The 20981-nt window shown below is 42.0% G+C and overlaps 1 protein-coding gene across 3 annotated transcripts in view; it reads right to left on the reverse strand.

The window, feature by feature from the left end:
* N4BP1 (NEDD4 binding protein 1) overlaps positions 1 to 20981 on the reverse strand; it is a 159422-nt gene that overhangs the window by 63742 nt on the left and 74699 nt on the right. For all 3 annotated transcript variants that reach the window (XM_053702031.1, XM_053702040.1, XM_053702048.1), the window contains 2 exons: positions 5385 to 5492; positions 5206 to 5313 (listed from right to left, as the gene is read on the reverse strand). In XM_053702031.1, the coding sequence (XP_053558006.1) occupies positions 5206 to 5313; positions 5385 to 5492 (216 nt within the window). The remainder of the gene's footprint in view (positions 1 to 5205; positions 5314 to 5384; positions 5493 to 20981) is intronic.

Below are 20981 nucleotides of genomic sequence, written 5' to 3' on the forward strand. Positions count from 1 at the left end.
CGTCATCCTTACTTGTGGGAACCAATACCAAAGCTTTAGGACACGGATGAAGGGAGGGAGCAAATCAGGTCACCTAAATGGAAGGCACCACGGCTTGCAAAACCTTTCTCCCAAAAATAGCCTCAGAAGAAGCAAAAGTATCAAACTTGTAAAATTTGGTAAAAGTGTGCAGTGAAGACCAAGTCGCTGCCCTACATATCTGATCAACAGAAGCCTCGTTCTTGAAGGCCCATGTGGAAGCCACAGCCCTAGTGGAATGAGCTGTGATTCTTTCAGGAGGCTGCCGTCCGGCAGTCTCGTAAGCCAATCTGATGATGCTTTTAATCCAAAAAGAGAGAGAGGTAGAAGTTGCTTTTTGACCTCTCCTTTTACCAGAATAAACAACAAACAAGGAAGATGTTTGTCTAAAATCCTTTGTAGCATCTAAATAGAATTTTAGAGCGCGAACAACATCCAAATTGTGCAACAAACGTTCCTTCTTTGAAACTGGTTTCGGACACAGAGAAGGCACGACTATCTCCTGGTTAATGTTTTTGTTAGAAACAACTTTTGGAAGAAAACCAGGTTTAGTACGTAAAACCACCTTATCTGCATGGAACACCAGATAAGGAGGAGAACACTGCAGAGCAGATAATTCTGAAACTCTTCTAGCAGAAGAAATTGCAACCAAAAACAAAACTTTCCAAGATAATAACTTAATATCAACGGAATGTAAGGGTTCAAACGGAACCCCCTGAAGAACTGAAAGAACTAAGTTGAGACTCCAAGGAGGAGTCAAAGGTTTGTAAACAGGCTTGATTCTAATCAGAGCCTGAACAAAGGCTTGAACATCTGGCACAGCTGCCAGCTTTTTGTGAAGTAACACAGACAAGGCAGAAATCTGTCCCTTCAAGGAACTTGCAGATAATCCTTTTTCCAATCCTTCTTGAAGGAAGGATAGAATCTTAGGAATCTTAACCTTGTCCCAAGGGAATCCTTTAGATTCACACCAACAGATATATTTTTTCCAAATTTTGTGGTAAATTTTTCTAGTTACAGGCTTTCTGGCCTGAACAAGAGTATCAATAACAGAATCTGAGAACCCTCGCTTTGATAAGATCAAGCGTTCAATCTCCAAGCAGTCAGCTGGAGTGAGACCAGATTCGGATGTTCGAACGGACCTTGAACCAGAAGGTCTCGTCTCAAAGGTAGCTTCCATGGTGGAGCCGATGACATATTCACCAGGTCTGCATACCAAGTCCTGCGAGGCCACGCAGGAGCTATCAAGATCACCGACGCCCTCTCCTGATTGATCCTGGCTACCAGCCTGGGGATGAGAGGAAACGGCGGGAATACATAAGCTAGTTTGAAGGTCCAAGGTGCTACTAGTGCATCTACTAGAGTCGCCTTGGGATCCCTGGATCTGGACCCGTAGCAAGGAACCTTGAAGTTCTGACGAGAGGCCATCAGATCCATGTCTGGAATGCCCCACAGTTGAGTGATTTGGGCAAAGATTTCCGGATGGAGTTCCCACTCCCCCGGATGCAATGTCTGACGACTCAGAAAATCCGCTTCCCAATTTTCCACTCCTGGGATGTGGATTGCAGACAGGTGGCAGGAGCGAGTCTCCGCCCATTGAATGATTTTGGTCACTTCTTCCATCGCCAGGGAACTCCTTGTTCCCCCCTGATGGTTGATGTACGCAACAGTCGTCATGTTGTCTGATTGAAACCGTATGAACTTGGCCCTCGCTAGCTGAGGCCAAGCCTTGAGAGCATTGAATATCGCTCTCAGTTCCAGAATATTTATCGGTAGAAGAGATTCTTCCCGAGACCAAAGACCCTGAGCTTTCAGGGATCCCCAGACCGCGCCCCAGCCCATCAGACTGGCGTCGGTCGTGACAATGACCCACTCTGGTCTGCGGAAGGTCATCCCTTGTGACAGGTTGTCCAGGGACAGCCACCAACGGAGTGAGTCTCTGGTCCTCTGATTTACTTGTATCTTCGGAGACAAGTCTGTATAGTCCCCATTCCACTGACTGAGCATACACAGTTGTAATGGTCTTAGATGAATGCGCGCAAAAGGAACTATGTCCATTGCCGCTACCATCAAACCTATCACTTCCATGCACTGCGCTATGGAAGGAAGAGGAACGGAATGAAGTATCCGACAAGAGTTTAGAAGTTTTGTTTTTCTGGCCTCTGTCAGAAAAATCCTCATTTCTAAGGAGTCTATTATTGTTCCCAAGAAGGGAACTCTTGTCGACGGAGATAGAGAACTTTTTTCCACGTTCACTTTCCATCCGTGAGATCTGAGAAAGGCCAGGACTATGTCCGTGTGAGCCTTTGCTTGAGGAAGGGACGACGCTTGAATCAGAATGTCGTCCAAGTAAGGTACTACTGCAATGCCCCTTGGTCTTAGCACCGCTAGAAGGGACCCTAGTACCTTTGTGAAAATCCTTGGAGCAGTGGCTAATCCGAAAGGAAGCGCCACGAACTGGTAATGCTTGTCCAGGAATGCGAACCTTAGGAACCGATGATGTTCCTTGTGGATAGGAATATGTAGATACGCATCCTTTAAATCCACCGTGGTCATGAATTGACCTTCCTGGATGGAAGGAAGAATTGTTCGAATGGTTTCCATTTTGAACGATGGAACCTTGAGAAACTTGTTTAAGATCTTGAGATCTAAGATTGGTCTGAACGTTCCCTCTTTTTTGGGAACTATGAACAGATTGGAGTAGAACCCCATCCCTTGTTCTCCTAATGGAACAGGATGAATCACTCCCATTTTTAACAGGTCTTCTACAGTTAAACACTAAAAAACTCTAAGCCATCTCCGTGGAGATGTTGCCTGTACAACGGCAAAGAGAATGACTGGGGTAGGCGGAGCCTAGGAGGGATCATGTGACCAGCTTTGCTGGGCTCTTTGCCATTTCCTGTTGGGGAAGAGAATATCCCACAAGTAAGGATGACGCCGTGGACCGGACACACCTATGTTGGAGAAAAGGTCGGATTTAAATCTGTGAAAACAGACAGGGCAATAGTAACTCCATCAATTTTCTTAAAATGTATTTTCCTTACATATCAGTTAAAAAGCAATATAAAGCCTTAAAGTTGAAAAAAGGATTTTAGTGCACCTATAGTAAATACATATAGTAAATAGAACTTTTCCATTAAATAGTACCCATTAGAGTGAAGTAGCATTATTCCGATTGGTCAGTCAGTAACAATTTATATGGCCACTGAGAACCTAAGAAACTTGCACTACTAATCCATTTAAATTTACAGAGCTATAGATTTCAAAACTGATGACTATAAATGCAAAGTTTAAGTCAATTTTATGGGTTTGAGAACGTCAGCATATCAACCTTGCTAGCAAACATTTTTTCTTTGGAGGTTAATAGACCTAAGGAGTAATTATCTATGAAGTTATGCTAAACATCTCAGATGAGATAAAAAAAAATATAATTGCTATTCAAGGTTAGAGAAAGAAATTTGTTGATCAATACATAATATAATCTCTTATTTTTCCAACACATACTGCCGTTCATTTTGTGGATATAAAAAGTCTACACACCCCTGTTAAAATGTCAGGTTTCTGTGATGTTAAAAAAAAAAAAAAAAAAAAAGGGAAATAAAAAACAAAAAACTAAAATAATATGGTTGCATAAGTGTGAACACCCTTAAACTAATACTTTATTGATGCACCTTTTGATTTTATTACAGCACTCAGTCTGTTTGGGTATGAGTTTTTCAGCATGGCACATCTTGACTTGGCAAGAAATGCCCACTCTTCTTTGCAAAAACACTAAATCTGTCAGAATGCGAGGGCATCTCCTGTGCACAGCCCTCTTCAGATCACCCCACAGATTTTGAATTGGATTCAGGTCTGGGCCATAACAAAAACTTTAATCTTCTTCTGGTGAAGCCATTCCTTTGTTGATTTGGATGTATGCTTTGGGTCGTTGTCATGCTGAAAGATGAAGTTCCTCTTCCTGTTAAGCTTTCTAGCAGAAGCCTGAAGGTTTTGTGCCAATATTGTCTGGTATTTGGAACGGTTCATTATTCCCTCTACCTTGACCAAGGCCCCAGTTCCAGCTGAAGAAAAACAGCCCCGAAGCATGCTGCTGCCACCACCATGCTTCACTGTGGCTATGGTGTTCTTTTGGTGATATGCAGTGTTTTTGCGCCAAACATATCTTTTGGAATTATGGCCAAAAAGTTCAACTTTGGTTTCATCAGACCAGAACACCTTTTGCAACATGCTTTTGGGAAACGTCAGATGTGTTTTTGCAAAATTTAGCCGAGCTTGGATGTTTTTTTTTGTAAGAAAAGGCTTCCGTCTTGCCACTCTACCCCATAGCCCAGACAAATGAAGAATACAGGCGAATGTTGTCACATGTACCACACAGCCAGTACTTTCCAGATATTCCTGCAGCTCCTTTAATGTTGTTGTAGGCCTCTTGGCAGCCTCCCAGACCAGTTTTCTTCTCGTCTTTTCATCAATTTTGGAGGGACATCCAGTTCTTGGTAATGTCACTGTTGCACCATATTTTCTTCACTTGATGACCGTCTTCACTGTGTTCCATGGTATATCTAATGCTTTGCAAATTCTTTTGTACCCTTCTCCTGACTGATACCTTTTAACAATGAGATCCCTCTGATGTTTTAGAAGCTCTCTGCGGAGCATGGCTTTTGCTGTAGGATGCGATTAACAAAATGTCAGGAAAGACCTACTAGAACAGCTGAACATTATTTGGGGTTAATCAGAGGCACTTTAAATGATGACAGGTGTGTACCGACTCCTATTTAACATGATTTTGAATGCGATTGCTTAATTCTGAACACAGCTACATCCCCAGTTATAAAAGGGTGTTCACACTTATGCAACCATATTATTTATTTTTTTTTTTTTATTTCCCATAACCTAAAAGATTTCAGTTTGTTTTTCAATTGAGTTGTACGGTTTATAGGTCACATTAAAGGTGGAAAAAGTTCTGAAATGATTTATCTTTGTCTCATTTTTTTACATCACAGAATCCTGACATTTTAACAGGGGTATATATATAATTTGTTTTAGTTTTTTTTACAATGCCATTTACCAAAAAAAGTGTAGCAAATTTTTACTATTCGAATATAAGAATTCTTTAACCCAAGATTCTGTCAACCAGTGAAACAATTTAGCCCAGACAAAAAGTGTGTAAGAAAAGCAGGAGTTATTTACCGTCTTTGAGTTTGTCTACAAAGGAACTCATCCAGCTTGGGACCATATCTTCCTAGAGGATCATCCGGAATCATGAAAATGTCGCCAACAAAAGTATACTGTAATAATCTGTAAAACATTTACAGAGTTTAGCAAACACATACTGCAGCCTGAAGCCAACATCTGTAACTCAAATTTACCTCTCTTTTATAATCTCTCTCCAAAGTGGTGATTCAATGACAAATTCACGGAAATTATCATTTGTCACAACTATGCCTCCTGTTTTCTCTGCAAGATGCAACATAAACCTGAAATTAAAACAGCAAGACCAAGGTAAGTAACCAAGTAGGCAGGAAGAAAATAGTAGACAGACATTTTCAAAAAACATAATTTATGCTTACCTGATAAATTTATTTCTCTTGTAGTGTATCCAGTCCACGGATCATCCATTACTTATGGAATATATTCTCCTTCCCAACAGGAAGCTGCAAGAGTCCACCCACAGCAAAGCTGCTATATAGCTCCTCCCCTAACTGCCATATTCAGTCATTCGACCGAAAACATGCAGAGAAAGGAAAAACCATAGGGTGCAGTGGTGACTGTAGTTCAAATGAAAAAACTACCTGCCTTAAAGTGACAGGGCGGGCCGTGGACTGGATACACTACAAGAGAAATAAATTTATCAGGTAAGCATAAATTATGTTTTCTCTTGTTAAGTGTATCCAGTCCACGGATCATCCATTACTTATGGAATACCAATACCAAAGCTAAAGTACACGGATGATGGGAGGGACAAGGCAGGTACTTAAACGGAAGTTACCACTGCCTGTAAAAAACCCTTTCTCCCAAAAATAGCCTCCGAAGAAGCAAGGTATCAAATTTGTTAAATTTGAAAAGTATGAAGCGCAGACCAAGACTCCGTCTTGTAAATCTGTTCAACAGAAGCCACATTTAAAAAAGGCCCAAGTGAAAACCACAGCTCTAGTAGAATGAGCTGTAATCCCTTCAGGAGGCTGCTGTCCAGCAGTCTCATAAGCTAAATGAATTATGCTTTTTAACCAAAAAGACAGAGAGGCTGCTGAAGTCTTTTGACCTCTCCTCTGTCCAGAATAGACAACAAACAAGGTGAACGTTTGATGAAAACTGTAGTAGCTTGTAAGTAAAACTTTAAAGCACAAACCACGTCCAATATTGTGTAATAGACGTTCCTTCTTTGAGGAAGGATTAGGATACAAGCATGGAACAACTATCTCTTGAGTGATGTACTTGTTAGATACCACCTTAGGAAAAAACCCAGGTTGGTACGCAGGACTACCTTATCCGTACGAAGGACCAGATAAGGAGAATCACATTGTAACACAGATAACTTGGAGACTCTACGAGTCGAGGAATTAGCTACCCAAAAGGAACTTTCCAAGATAAAGATTGATATCTATGGAACAAAAAAGGTTCAAACGGAACTTCTTGAAGAACCTTAAGAATCAGGTTTAAGCTCCATGGCGGAGCAACAGTTTTAAACACAGGCTTGGATCTAACCAAAGCCTGACCAAATGCCTGAACGTCTAGAATACCTGCCAGACGCTTGTGCAAAAAAATAGACAGAGTAAAAATCTGTCCCCTTTTAAGGAATTAGCTGACAACCCTTTTCTCAAAAACATCTTGGAGAAAAGATAATATCCTGGGAATCCAGACTTTACTCCATGAGTAACCCTTGGATTCATAACAATCAGATATTTACACCATATCTATGTTCAATTTTCCTAGAGACAGGCTTTCATGTCTGTATTAAGGTATCAATGACTGACTCGGAGAAGCCATGCTTTGATAACATCAAGCGTTCAGTCTCCAGGCAGTCCATCTCAGATTGATTCTATTTAGATGGTTGAAAGGACCCTGAGGTAGAGGGACCTGTCTCAGAAGCAGAGACCGTGATGGAAAGGATGACATGTCCACCAGATCTGCATACCAGGTCCTGCGTGGCTACGCAGGCGCTGTCAAAAACACCAAAGCCCTCTCCTGCTTGGTCTTTACCTCCGGAGGAAATCCCACTCCCCCGGAAGAAAAGTCTGACGACTTAGAAAATCCACCTCCCAGTTCTCAACACCTGGGATATGGATAGCTGATAGACAAGAGTGAGTCTCTGTCCAGTGAATTATTGTAAGACTTCTAACATCGCTAGGGAACTTCTGTTCCCCCTTGATGGCTGATGTAAGCCACAGTCGTGTATATTGTCCGACTGAGTATGATGTACCTCAGAGTTGCTAACTGAGGCCAAGTCTGAAGAGCATGGAATATCACTCCCAGTTCCAGAATATTTATTAGAAGGAGGTTCTCCTCCTAAGTCCACTATCCCTGAGCCTTCAGGGAGTTCCAGACTGCATCCCAACCTAAAAGGCTGGCATCTATTGTAACAATTGTCCCATCTGACCTGCGGAAGGTCATACCCTTGGTCAGATGGACCCGACATAGTCACCAGAGAAGAGAATCTCTGGTCTCTTGGTCCAGGTTTAACAGGGGGACAAATCTGTGTAATCCCCGTTCCTCTGACTGAGCATGCATAGTTGCAGCGGTCTGAAATGTAGACGTGCAAACGGTACTATGTCCCTTGCCGCTACCATTAAGCCGATTTCATTCATGTACTGAGCCACCGAAGGGCGCGGATGGGATGAAAAAATACGGCAGAAATTTAGAAACTTTGACAACCTGGACTCCGTCAGGTAAATTTTCATTTCTACAGAATCTATCAGAGTCCCTAGGAGGGAAACCCTTGAGATTGGGGATAGAGAACTCTTTCCTTGTTCACTTTCCACCCATGTGATCTCAGAAATGCCAGTACTACGTCCGTATGAGACTGGGCAATTTGGATGTTTGACGCCTGTATCAGGATGTCGTCTAAATAAGGGGCCACTTCTATGCCCCGCGGTCTAAGGACCGCCAAAGCGACCCCAGAACCTCCATAAAGATTCTTGGGGCTGTAGATATCCCAAAGGAAAGAGCTACAAACTGGTAATGCCTGTCTAGAAAGGCAAACCTGAAAAACGATGGTGATCTTTATGCATCACAATGTGAGGATAAGCATCCTTCAAATCCATTGTAGTCCTCTATTGACTCTCCTGGATCATAGTTAAGATGGTACGAATAGTTTCCATCTTAAATGACGGAATTCTGAGGAATTTGTTTAAGATCTTTAGATCCAAAATAGGTCTGAAGGTTCCCTCTCCTTGGGAACCACAAACAGATTTGAGTAAAAACTCTGTCCCTGTTCCTCTCTTGGAACTGGATGGATCTCGTACACAATGTAAGAATGCCTCCTTCTTTATCTGGTTTGCAGATAATTGTGAAAGGCGAAATCTCCCCTTTTTTTGGGGGGGAATCTTTGAAATCCAGAAGATATATCTGGGATATAAATTCCAATGCCTAGGGATCCTGGGCATCTCTTGCCCACGCCTGGGCGAAGAATGAAAGTCTGCCCCCTATAGGATCCGTTACCAGATAGGGGTCCGTTCCTTCATGCTGCCTTAGAGGCAGCAGCAGTCTCCTTGGCCTGCTTAACTTTGTTCCAGGTCCGATTGTCTCCAGACCGCCTTGGACTGAGCAAAAATTCCCTCTTGTTTTGCCTTAGAGGAAGAGGATGCCACACCTGCCCTGAAGTTTTTAAAAGGCACGAAAATTAGCCCATTTTTTTTTTTTTTTTTTGGCCCTTGATTTGGACCTATCCTGAGTAAGGGCATGACCTTTTCCTCCAGTGATATAAGCAATAATCTCCTTCAAACCAGGCCCGAATAGGGTCTGCCCCTTGAAGGGAAGTTAAGTAGCTTATTTATTAAAGTCACGACAGCTGACCATGATATAAGCCATAGCGCTCTGCGCGCCAGTATAGTAAAAAACAGAATTCTTAGCCGTTAGTCTAGTCAAATGAACAAGGCATCAGAAAACAAAGGAATTGGCTAGCATAAGCTTGTCAAATATATTCATCCAATGGAGTCGCTTAACTGTAAAGACTCATCAAGAGACTCAACCCAGAACGCCGCAGCAGCAGTGACAGAAGCAATGTATGCAAGGGGCTGCAGGATAAAACCCTGTTGAATAAACATTTTTTATCCATTGGATCTAAAAAGCACAACTGTCCTCGTCAGAGGTAGTGGTACGCTTAGCTAGAGTAGAAACTCTTCTCTCCACCTTAGGAACTGTCTGCCAGAAGTCCCGTCTGGTGGTAACTATTAGAAAACATTCTTCTAAAAAATAGGAGGGGAAGAGAACGGCACACCTGGTCTATCCCATTCCTTATTAAAAAATTTTTAGTAAACCTCTTTAGGTATTGGAAAAACATCAGTACACACCGGCACTGCATATTATTTATCCAGTCTACACAATTTCTCTGGCCCTGCGATTGTACACATTCATTCAGAGCAGCCAAAGCCTCCCTGAGCAACAAGTGGAGGTTCTCAAGCATAAATTTTAAATGTAGAAATATCAGAATCAGGTGAAATCATCTTCCCTGAGTCAGAAAAAAAAAAAAAAATCACCCACAGACTAAGCATATTGTGAGGTAGTATCATACATGGTTCTTAAAGCGTCTGTATGCTCTGTATCTACCCCCAGAGCTAACTGCTTTCCTTTAATTTCAGGTAGTCTGACTAATACTGCTGCCAGAATATTATTCACCACCTTTGCCATGTCTTGTAAAATAAACGCTATGGGCGCCCTTGATGTACTTGGCGCCATTTGAGCGTGAGTCCCTGAAGCGGGAGTCGAAGGGTCTGACACGTGGGGAGAGTTAGTCGGCATAACTTTCCCCTTGACAGAATCCCCTGGTAAAAGAAACGCTATGGGTGCCCTTGATGTACTTGGCGCCATTTGAGCGTGAGTCCCTAAAGCGGGAGTCAAAAGGTCTGACACGTGGGGAGAGTTAGTCGGCCCCCCACGACAGAATCCTCTGGTGATAATGTTTTTAAAGACAAAAAATGATCTTTATTGTTTAACATGAAATCAGTACATCTGGTACACATTCTAAGATGGGGTTCCACCATGGCTTTAAAACATAATGAACACAGAGCTTCCTCTATGTTAGACATGCTAGAACAGACTAATAATGAGACTAGTAAGCTTGGAAAACACTTTAAATCAAGTTAACAAGCAAATATATAAAACGTTACTGTGCCTTTAAGAGAAACAAATTTTGTCAAAATTTGAAAAACAGTGAAAAAAAGGCAGTAAAACAAACGAAATTTTACAGTACATGTAATAAGGTAACAGAGCATTGCACCCACTTGCAAATGGATGATTAACCCCTTAATGCAAAAAACAGATAAAAAAAAACGACATAGACGTTTTTAAAAACAGACACAACAAACTGCCACAGCCAACAGTGGAAAGCTCCAGTTAACTGTTTCTATGCAAAATTTAAGCCAGCCATGTGGAAAAAACTTAGGCCCCAATAAGTTTTATCACCAAACATATGTTAAAAAACGATTAAACATGCCAGCAAACGTTTTAAAACACATTCTTATAAGAGTATGTATGTCTATTAATAAGCCTGATACCAGTCGCTATCGCTGCATTTAAGGCTTTACTTACATTACTTCGGTATCAGCAGTATTTTCTTAGTCAATTCCATTCCTAGAAAAATATTTTACTGCACATACCTTATCTGCAGGAAAACCTGCACGCCATTCCCCCTCTGAAGTACCTCACTCCTCAGAATGTGTGAGAACAGCAAATGGATCTTAGTTACGTCTGCTAAGATCATAGAAAAACGCAGGCAGATTCTTCTTCCAAATACTGCCCGAGATAAACAGCACACTCCGGTGCCATTTAAAAATAACAAACTTTTGATTGAAGAATAAACTAAGTAGAAAGCACCACAGACTCTCACGACCTCCTATCTATGTTGAGGCTTGCAAGAGAATGACTGAATATGGCAGTTAGGGGAGGAGCTATATAGCAGCTTTGCTGTGGGTGGACTCTTGCAGCTTCCTGTTGGGAAGGAGAATATATTCCATAAGTAATGGATGATCCGTGGACTGGATACACTTAACAAGAGAAATTAGATTTTAGAATTCATCTTCCCATATCAAAGCTACATGAATACTTAGAAGCCAGTCAGAAAATGAAGAGCATTTTAGAAGTATATTTTGAGGATTACTTTTCTATTAACCCATAATTATTTTAAATTTGAAGGCTCATTTTATCTTCAGAGGTGTGGGACAAATATAGGGGCCAAGTTTGCCCCCTCTTACACCAACCTATTTATGGGTTGGTCGGAGCTGTCCCACATCTATGGAGAATGGAACCGTTTTAGGCCCCACATTTACTTTTACGCACGTTTCATAGACGACCTGCTATTTATATGACAAGGGTCAGAAAATGAGCTGATCCAATTAGTTGATTAACTTAATGGAAACACCATTGGGCTTAACATTTACTTATCAGATTCAGATGAATAAGATCAACTTTGTGGATATTACCTTGATAGGTACAGCTACAGGTCAGATTGTTTCTATAGGAAGCTCATAGCAGGCAACACACTATTGCATGCCAAAAGCTGCCACCCCAAAAATGTATTGATACACAAGTGTACAGCAGTCAATCAAAAGATTTGAGGATGCGTTCAAGACATAGAGGCACCCTAACACAGTGATAGAAAGATCTTGGAATAGCTCCTCCAAGATAAGAAGGTGAAGAGAAGGGATAGTAGACACATTCAAGGGTGTCACTTTTGTGACAGACTATAGGGCCCAATAATCAACAGTGTGTAAAATTGTCAAGAAACATATCGGTATTCTTGCAGTCGATGATAAACTTGTGGGATGTGTTGACGATGGTTTGAGATGCTCCTATAGAAAATGCAAAACCCTTGGGAACCATATATCACCCTCTAGTCTTCCTGAGCCCAAGAAAACACAGAGATCATGGCTATTGCATAAGGGATTGTATAAATGTGGCAACAAAAGGTGCAGAGTATGTGAATTTATCACCACATCTGAGTTTCAAATCTGAAGTAACAGCGGAAGTATTCTCCATGAATTGTTGCCTCATTTGCACTTCCTCGTATGTAATATAAATTATAAAACTTGCATTAAATGTCATATACAGTATGTAGGTCTCGCAACCAATGAAATAAAGACACAAATAAGGAATTCCCACTCTTTATTTACTATGTCCGCCACCCGCTTGGGTATAGGAAAAGCATCGGGGGGCACCGGAACCTCTAGGAACTTGTCCATCTTACATAATTTCTCTGGAATGACCAAATTGTCACAATCATCCAGAGTAGATAACACCTCCTTAAGCAGTGCGCGGAGATGTTCTAATTTAAATTTAAATGTCACAACATCAGGTTCAGCTTGATGAGAAATTTTTCCTGAATCTGAAATTTCCCCATCTGACAAAACCTCCCTCATGGCCACTTCAGATTGGTGTGAGGGTATGACAGAGCAATTATCATCAGCGCCCTCCTGCTCTACAATGTTTAAAACAGAGCAATCGCGCTTTCTCTGAAATGCAGGCATTTTGGATAAAATATTTGCTATGGAGTTATCCATTACTGCCGTCAATTGTTGCATAATAACAAGCATTGGCGCGCTAAAAGTACTAGAGGTCTCCTGCGTGGGCAAAACTGGTGTAGACACAGAAGGAGATGATGTAGAACTATGTCTACTCCCTTCAACTGATGAATCATCTTGGGCAACTTTACTATCTGTGGCAGTACTGTGCTTACTTTGTTTGGACGCTATGGCACAATTATCACACAATTTTGAAGGGGGAGACACATTGGCTTCCATACATACAGAACATAGTTTATCTGAAGGTACAGACATGTTAAACAGGCTTAAACCTGTCAATAAAGTACAAAAACCGTTTTAAAACAAAACCGTTACTGTCTCTTTAAATTTTAAACAGGGCACACTTTATTACTGAATATGTGAAAAACTATGAAGGAATTGTTCAAATTTAACCAAATTTTCACCACAGTGTCTTAAAGCATTCAAAGCATTGCACCCCAAATTTCAGACCTTTAACGCTTAAAATGAGGAAACCGGAGCCGGTTACAGTTTTAACCCCTCTACAGTCCCAGCTACAGCCTTTGCTGCGACTTTACCAAACCCAGGGGGGTATACGATACCAAATGAAGCCTTCTAGGAACCTTTTCAACTACTTTCAGACCCACACACATGCAGCTGCATGTCCTGCTCTCAAAAGTAACTGCGCAGTAATGGCGCGAAAATGAGGCTCAGCCTACTACAGGGAAGGCCCTTCCTGACTGGAAAGGTGTCTAAACCAGTGCCTGACGTAAAAAAAAACGTTCCCCAAAGTTTATAAAGTGTGAATTTCAACATCAAGCTGTATAAAATGCCCAAATAAAGCAATCGATCTTGCCCATAAAAGTGTCAACCAGTTTTATAGCCCATATTAAGCCCTTTATTCTGTTTGAGACTAAGAAAATGGCTTACCGGTCCCCATGAGGGGAAATGACAGCCTTCCAGCATTACACAGTCTTGTTAGAAATATGGCTAGTCATACCTTAAGCAGAAAAGTCTGCCAACTGTTTCCCCCAACTGAAGTTATTTCATCTCAACAGTCCTATGTGGAAACAGCAAACGATTTTAGTTACTGCTGCTAAAATCATATTCCTCTCACAAACAGAAATCTTCATCTTTTTCTGTTTCAGAGTAAATAGTACATACCAGCACTATTTTAAAATAAACTCTTGATAGTAGAATAAAAAACTACAACTAAACACTACATACTCTTCACCATCTCCGTGGAGATGCTGCCTGTGCAACGGCAAAGAGAATGACTGGGGTGGGCGGAGCCTAGGAGGGACTATATGGACAGCTTTTGCAGTGCTCTTTGCCATTTCCTGTTGGGGAGGAGAATATTCCCACAAGTTATGGATGACGCCGTGGACCGGACACACCAATGTTGGAGAAAAAAACCTTTACCTGCATCTCCAGACTCTAACTTTTATCAATACCCTTAAAGAGAGGTTGACATGACTACTTAAAACTCCAGTCCTTGATGAACATACATCTTTATCAAATAAGCCTCCAGCTTTTTGTCCATGGGATCCTTAAAGGAGCAGCTATCCTCTATAGGGATCGTAACTCTCTTAGCCAAAGTAGAAATAGCCCCTTCTACTTTAGGCACCATGCGCCATGAATCTTTAACCCCTTAAGGACCAGCGACGTACCCTGTATGTCGCTGGCCTTTTTTGGGGACGTGATTGTTTTATAGCGCGGTCTTGCCACCAGCGTTGAGACGGCTCTATTCCACAAAGCCTGCTGGAGGGAGGGCATTAATAGCGTTTTCTTGCTAGACTTGTGCTATTATGTCCTGAAAAAAACCCTTAACGACCAGTGACATACAGGGTACATTGTGGTCATTAAGGGGTTAATGGAGTCAGCAACAGGAAACACCTTTTTAAAGACTGGGAGAGAGGAATCCCTGGCTTCTCCCATTCCTGTGAAATAATCACACATAATCCACAGAGGAAGGAATATCATAGTATTTATTAAGTTTACTAGACTTCTTAGGGTTGACAATGACAGAAGTATTAGAGTTGTCCAAAGTAGCCAATACCTCCTTTAACAGTACACGAAGGTGTTCAAGCTTAAATCTCAAGTTTACTTCTTCAATATCAGATGAAGGAATTATACTGTCCAAATCTGAGATTTCACCCTCAGAGGCTACCAATGTATCCTCATCAGATTTATGAGGGAGGGCAACCTGCGTAGCAGCAGATGGGACAGATAACTTACTATCAGATAATGCTGCCGATACCGCAGAAGATACCTGTGCAGCAAAATCTGCAGGCAAATAAACTCCTCCAGGAGGCTGAGAGGAACTGCAGGGCACTGTGACGCCATAGAGGCTTGGGATGTTTGAGGAGAAAGCTGTGGTCTTGGATTGTAGAATTTTTTAAATACACTGTCACTTTAAGAATTTTTAATACCACAGTCACTTAACGTTATGCAAAAAAATCTTTAAAATAATAAACCAATACATTTTGGAAAAAAGAACTGAACACACAAATAAGCGACTCTACCTGGGAAAGTTGTTTTAAAAATCGACCAAAAAGACATCCATATCAGCAGGCATAGTTGAGACTAACTATAAGTTACTGTCCAGGTGGTATTTGACACCTGTGCGTTTACATAGAATATATCCCATAGTCTCCCCAAAATGTTGGAGACAATGTGGAGAACATGGTACATTGTCACATATATGGTGAGATTGCCCTGTACATTCTGGGAACAAGTTGAGGACCATATCAACAAAAAACTAAATCAAAATATAAAATTTTAGACTCCCAGACAATAAACTTCCTCACCTGCACTGTCAGTACAAAACAGGGTTATTTCAGATAATGATTAATAGTGCCAAGAGACTAATTCCACGTATATGGGGGAAAAAACTCAAATTCCAAAAATACAACATTGGTTAAGGGAAATTAAACATGTTATGAATTTGGAAGAAATGTACCATAATTATTACAGTAAGACAGATCACTTTCTTAATATACTTTTCCTGTAGAACCAGAACCCGTTAAATTCTCGTTTGATATTTGAAAATAAATGCTCATCTCGGCTCTACACATCAAAATTTCTTGGTCCCCCTTAATCCCCCACCTATCCCCAATCCTTTTTTCTCCCCCACTTTATTTTATGAGTTATGTATAATTTTTTTTTATTTTTATCTAGCTTATGTTAGTATATAGCCTGATGGTTAGAGGCTGTAATACCGAGATGTAACTCGCACTAATTTGTTTAAAAACGGTTTGTTTTCTGTATGTATATTCACGTGTATTAATCTGGAATTATTTCAAACTAATAAAAATTATTGAAATTAAAAAAAAATAATAAACCAATCAGGGCCCCTACACCTCAGACAGCCTGAGGTGCCTTACCATAAAACTTACACACAATTTGGCTGCCAGAAGTCTCTAAAACGATCATAGAGTAGATCGACGCTGAAGAGACTGACAATTAATTAAGCCTCTCCGCTCCGTGAATATCCGACAGCAGAGAGAAGTCACATGACTGGTAGAGAGAGGAAACTACGCAGCAAGTTCTCTCTGCCTACAACACCGGAGCTTAATTTACACAAACGCTCAAGCAGTCTGTCAGTTACCCTGTTCTAGTTAAGCAAGCAAAGAAAACCAACTGCCAAATTTTAAATTTATACATAAGTTTATACATAAATCCCTGTATAAAACATAATCCACACACATACTAATAAAGTATTTCAACAAAATTAGCCCAAAGAGGAAAAACGTCCCAATAAAGGGAAGATTAACCCCTAGTCTCAACATACATAATGTGCCTGCCCACTGCCAAAGAAAATCCTGTATAAAAGGATTTTAAAAATGTCCCCATCTACTGCATATGACATATTCTTCTGAAGTGCAAGTCTCTATGACCTAGAAGACAAAAGCACTTACCTGCAGTCTAGCTGTCCGACAGGAAGACAGCTCACAAGGCATGAAAGGAAACATACTCCTTACAGAGACCTGTAGAAAAAGAAAGAACAGAGTAAACAACTCTGGCTTTCTGTACCATGGGCAGCAATGTGTTAGGAAACAAAGCAAGGACTACCTCACAACTTCCTAACTGCTTAAAAGCCACCACTACTCTACTGAAGAAATTGACGTGGACTCAGCTAAAACACAAATCCTTGCTTGCAGGGAAAAAGTACCCGAAAAAGGAATTAATTTCTTCAGACACCAAACTTCACCACCCCTATTGACAGAGGCAAAAAGAATGACTGGGGATTATGGGTAGGGGAGTGACACTTAAAGGCACATGAAACCCCATTTTTTTTCTTTCATTAATTAGAAAGAGTGCAATTTTAAACAACATTCTAATTTACTTCTATTATCTAATTTGTTTCATTCTCTTGATATTCTTTGCTGAAAAGCATATCTAGATAGGCTCAGTAGCTGCTGATTGGTGCGTGCACATAGATGCCTCGTGTGATTGGCTCACCCATATGTATTGCTATGTCTTCAACAAAGGATATCTAAAAAATAAAACAAATTAGATAATAGAAGTAAATTTGAATGTTGTTTAAAATTGTATTCTCTAACTGAATCATGAAAGAAAAAACAGAATTTATGTTTACCTGATAAATTACTTTCTCCAACGGTGTGTCCGGTCCACGGCGTCATCCTTACTTGTGGGATATTCTCTTCCCCAACAGGAAATGGCAAAGAGCCCAGCAAAGCTGGTCACATGATCCCTCCTAGGCTCCGCCTACCCCAGTCATTCGACCGACGTTAAGGAGGAATATTTGCATAGGAGAAACCATATGGTACCGTGGTGACTGTAGTTAAAGAAAATAAATTATCAGACCTGATTAAAAAAACCAGGGCGGGCCGTGGACCGGACACACCGTTGGAGAAAGTAATTTATCAGGTAAACATAAATTCTGTTTTCTCCAACATAGGTGTGTCCGGTCCACGGCGTCATCCTTACTTGTGGGAACCAATACCAAAGCTTTAGGACACGGATGAAGGGAGGGAGCAAATCAGGTCACCTAAATGGAAGGCACCACGGCTTGCAAAACCTTTCTCCCAAAAATAGCCTCAGAAGAAGCAAAAGTATCAAACTTGTAAAATTTGGTAAAAGTGTGCAGTGAAGACCAAGTCGCTGCCCTACATATCTGATCAACAGAAGCCTCGTTCTTGAAGGCCCATGTGGAAGCCACAGCCCTAGTGGAATGAGCTGTGATTCTTTCGGGAGGCTGCCGTCCGGCAGTCTCGTAAGCCAATCTGATGATGCTTTTAATCCAAAAAGAGAGAGAGGTAGAAGTTGCTTTTTGACCTCTCCTTTTACCGGAATAAACAACAAACAAGGAAGATGTTTGTCTAAAATCCTTTGTAGCATCTAAATAGAATTTTAGAGCGCGAACAACATCCAAATTGTGCAACAAACGTTCCTTCTTTGAAACTGGTTTCGGACACAGAGAAGGTACGATAATCTCCTGGTTAATGTTTTTGTTAGAAACAACTTTTGGAAGAAAACCAGGTTTAGTACGTAAAACCACCTTATCTGCATGGAACACCAGATAAGGAGGAGAACACTGCAGAGCAGATAATTCTGAAACTCTTCTAGCAGAAGAAATTGCCACTAAGAACAAAACCAGATTCGGATGTTCGAACGGACCCTGAACAAGAAGGTCTCGTCTCAAAGGTAGCTTCCAAGGAGGAGCCGATGACATATTCACCAGATCTGCGTACCAAGTCCTGCGTGGCCACGCAGGAGCTATCAAGATCACCGACGCCCTCTCCTGATTGATCCTGGCTACCAGCCTGGGGATGAGAGGAAACGGCGGGAACACATAAGCTAGTTTGAAGGTCCAAGGTGCTACTAGTGCATCCACTAGAGCCGCCTTGGGATCCCTGGATCTGGACCCGTAGCAAGGAACTTTGAAGTTCTGACGAGAGGCCATCAGATCCATGTCTGGAATGCCCCACAGCTGAGTGACTTGGGCAAAGATTTCCGGATGGAGTTCCCACTCCCCCGGATGCAATGTCTGACGACTCAGAAAATCCGCTTCCCAATTTTCCACTCCTGGGATGTGGATAGCAGACAGGTGGCAGGAGTGAGACTCCGCCCATATAATGATTTTGGTCACTTCTTCCATCGCCAGGGAACTCCTTGTTCCCCCCTGATGGTTGATGTACGCAACAGTTGTCATGTTGTCTGATTGAAACCGTATGAACTTGGCCCTCGCTAGCTGAGGCCAAGCCTTGAGAGCATTGAATATCGCTCTCAGTTCCAGAATATTTATCGGTAGAAGAGATTCTTCCCGAGACCAAAGACCCTGAGCTTTCAGGGATCCCCAGACCGCGCCCCAGCCCATCAGACTGGCGTCGGTCGTGACAATGACCCACTCTGGTCTGCGGAATGTCATCCCTCGTGACAGGTTGTCCAGGGACAGCCACCAACGGAGTGAGTCTCTGGTCCTCTGATTTACTTGTATCTTCGGAGACAAGTCTGTATAGTCCCCATTCCACTGACTGAGCATGCACAGTTGTAATGGTCTTAGATGAATGCGTGCAAAAGGAACTATGTCCATTGCCGCTACCATCAACCCGATCACTTCCATGCACTGAGCTATGGAAGGAAGAGGAACGGAATGGAGTATCCGACAAGAGTCTAGAAGTTTTGTTTTTCTGGCCTCTGTCAGAAAAATCCTCATTTCTAAGGAGTCTATTATTGTTCCCAAGAAGGGAACCCTTGTTGACGGAGATAGAGAACTCTTTTCCACGTTCACTTTCCATCCGTGAGATCTGAGAAAGGCCAGGACAATGTCCGTGTGAGCCTTTGCTTGAGGAAGGGACGACGCTTGAATCAGAATGTCGTCCAAGTAAGGTACTACAGCAATGCCCCTTGGTCTTAGCACAGCTAGAAGGGACCCTAGTACCTTTGTGAAAATCCTTGGAGCAGTGGCTAATCCGAAAGGAAGCGCCACGAACTGGTAATGTTTGTCCAGGAATGCAAACCTCAGGAACCGATGATGTTCCTTGTGGATAGGAATATGTAGATACGCATCCTTTAAATCCACCGTGGTCATGAATTGACCTTCCTGGATGGAAGGAAGAATAGTTCGAATGGTTTCCATCTTGAACGATGGAACCTTGAGAAACTTGTTTAAGATCTTGAGATCTAAGATTGGTCTGAACGTTCCCTCTTTTTTGGGAACTATAAACAGATTGGAGTAGAACCCCATCCCTTGTTCTCTTAATGGAACGGGATGAATCACTCCCATTTTTAACAGGTCTTCTACACAATGTAAGAATGCCTGTCTTTTTATGTGGTCTGAAGACAACTGAGACCTGTGGAACCTCCCCCTTGGGGGAAGTCCCTTGAATTCCAGAAGATAACCTTGGGAGACTATTTCTAGCGCCCAAGGATCCAGAACATCTCTTGCCCAAGCCTGAGCGAAGAGAGAGAGTCTGCCCCCCACCAGATCCGGTCCCGGATCGGGGGCCAACATTTCATGCTGTCTTGGTAGCAGTGGCAGGTTTCTTGGCCTGCTTTCCCTTGTTCCAGCCTTGCATTGGTCTCCAAGCTGGCTTGGCTTGAGAAGTATTACCCTCTTGCTTAAAGGACGTAGCACTTTGGGCTGGTCCGTTTCTACGAAAGGGACGAAAATTAGGTTTATTTTTTGCCTTGAAAGGCCGATCCTGAGGAAGGGCGTGGCCCTTACCCCCAGTGATATCCGAGATAATCTCTTTCAAGTCAGGGCCAAACAGCGTTTTCCCCTTGAAAGGAATGTTAAGTAGCTTGTTTTTGGAAGACGCATCAGCCGACCAAGATTTCAACCAAAGCGCTCTGCGCGCCACAATAGCAAACCCAGAATTCTTAGCCGCTAACCTAGCCAATTGCAAAGTGGCGTCTAGGGTGAAAGAATTAGCCAATTTGAGAGCATTGATTCTGTCCATAATCTCCTCATAAGGAGGAGAATCACTGTCGACCGCCTTTATCAGCTCATCGAACCAGAAACATGCGGCTGTAGCGACAGGGACAATGCATGAAATTGGTTGTAGAAGGTAACCCTGCTGAACAAACATCTTTTTAAGCAAACCTTCTAATTTTTTATCCATAGGATCTTTGAAAGCACAACTATCCTCTATGGGTATAGTGGTGCGTTTGTTTAAAGTGGAAACCGCTCCCTCGACCTTGGGGACTGTCTGCCATAAGTCCTTTCTGGGGTCGACCATAGGAAACAATTTTTTAAATATGGGGGGAGGGACGAAAGGAATACCAGGCCTTTCCCATTCTTTATTA

The sequence above is a fragment of the Bombina bombina genome, chromosome 1 (genome assembly GCF_027579735.1).
Source record: "Bombina bombina isolate aBomBom1 chromosome 1, aBomBom1.pri, whole genome shotgun sequence".
In the NCBI taxonomy this organism is placed as follows: Eukaryota; Metazoa; Chordata; class Amphibia; order Anura; family Bombinatoridae; genus Bombina; species Bombina bombina.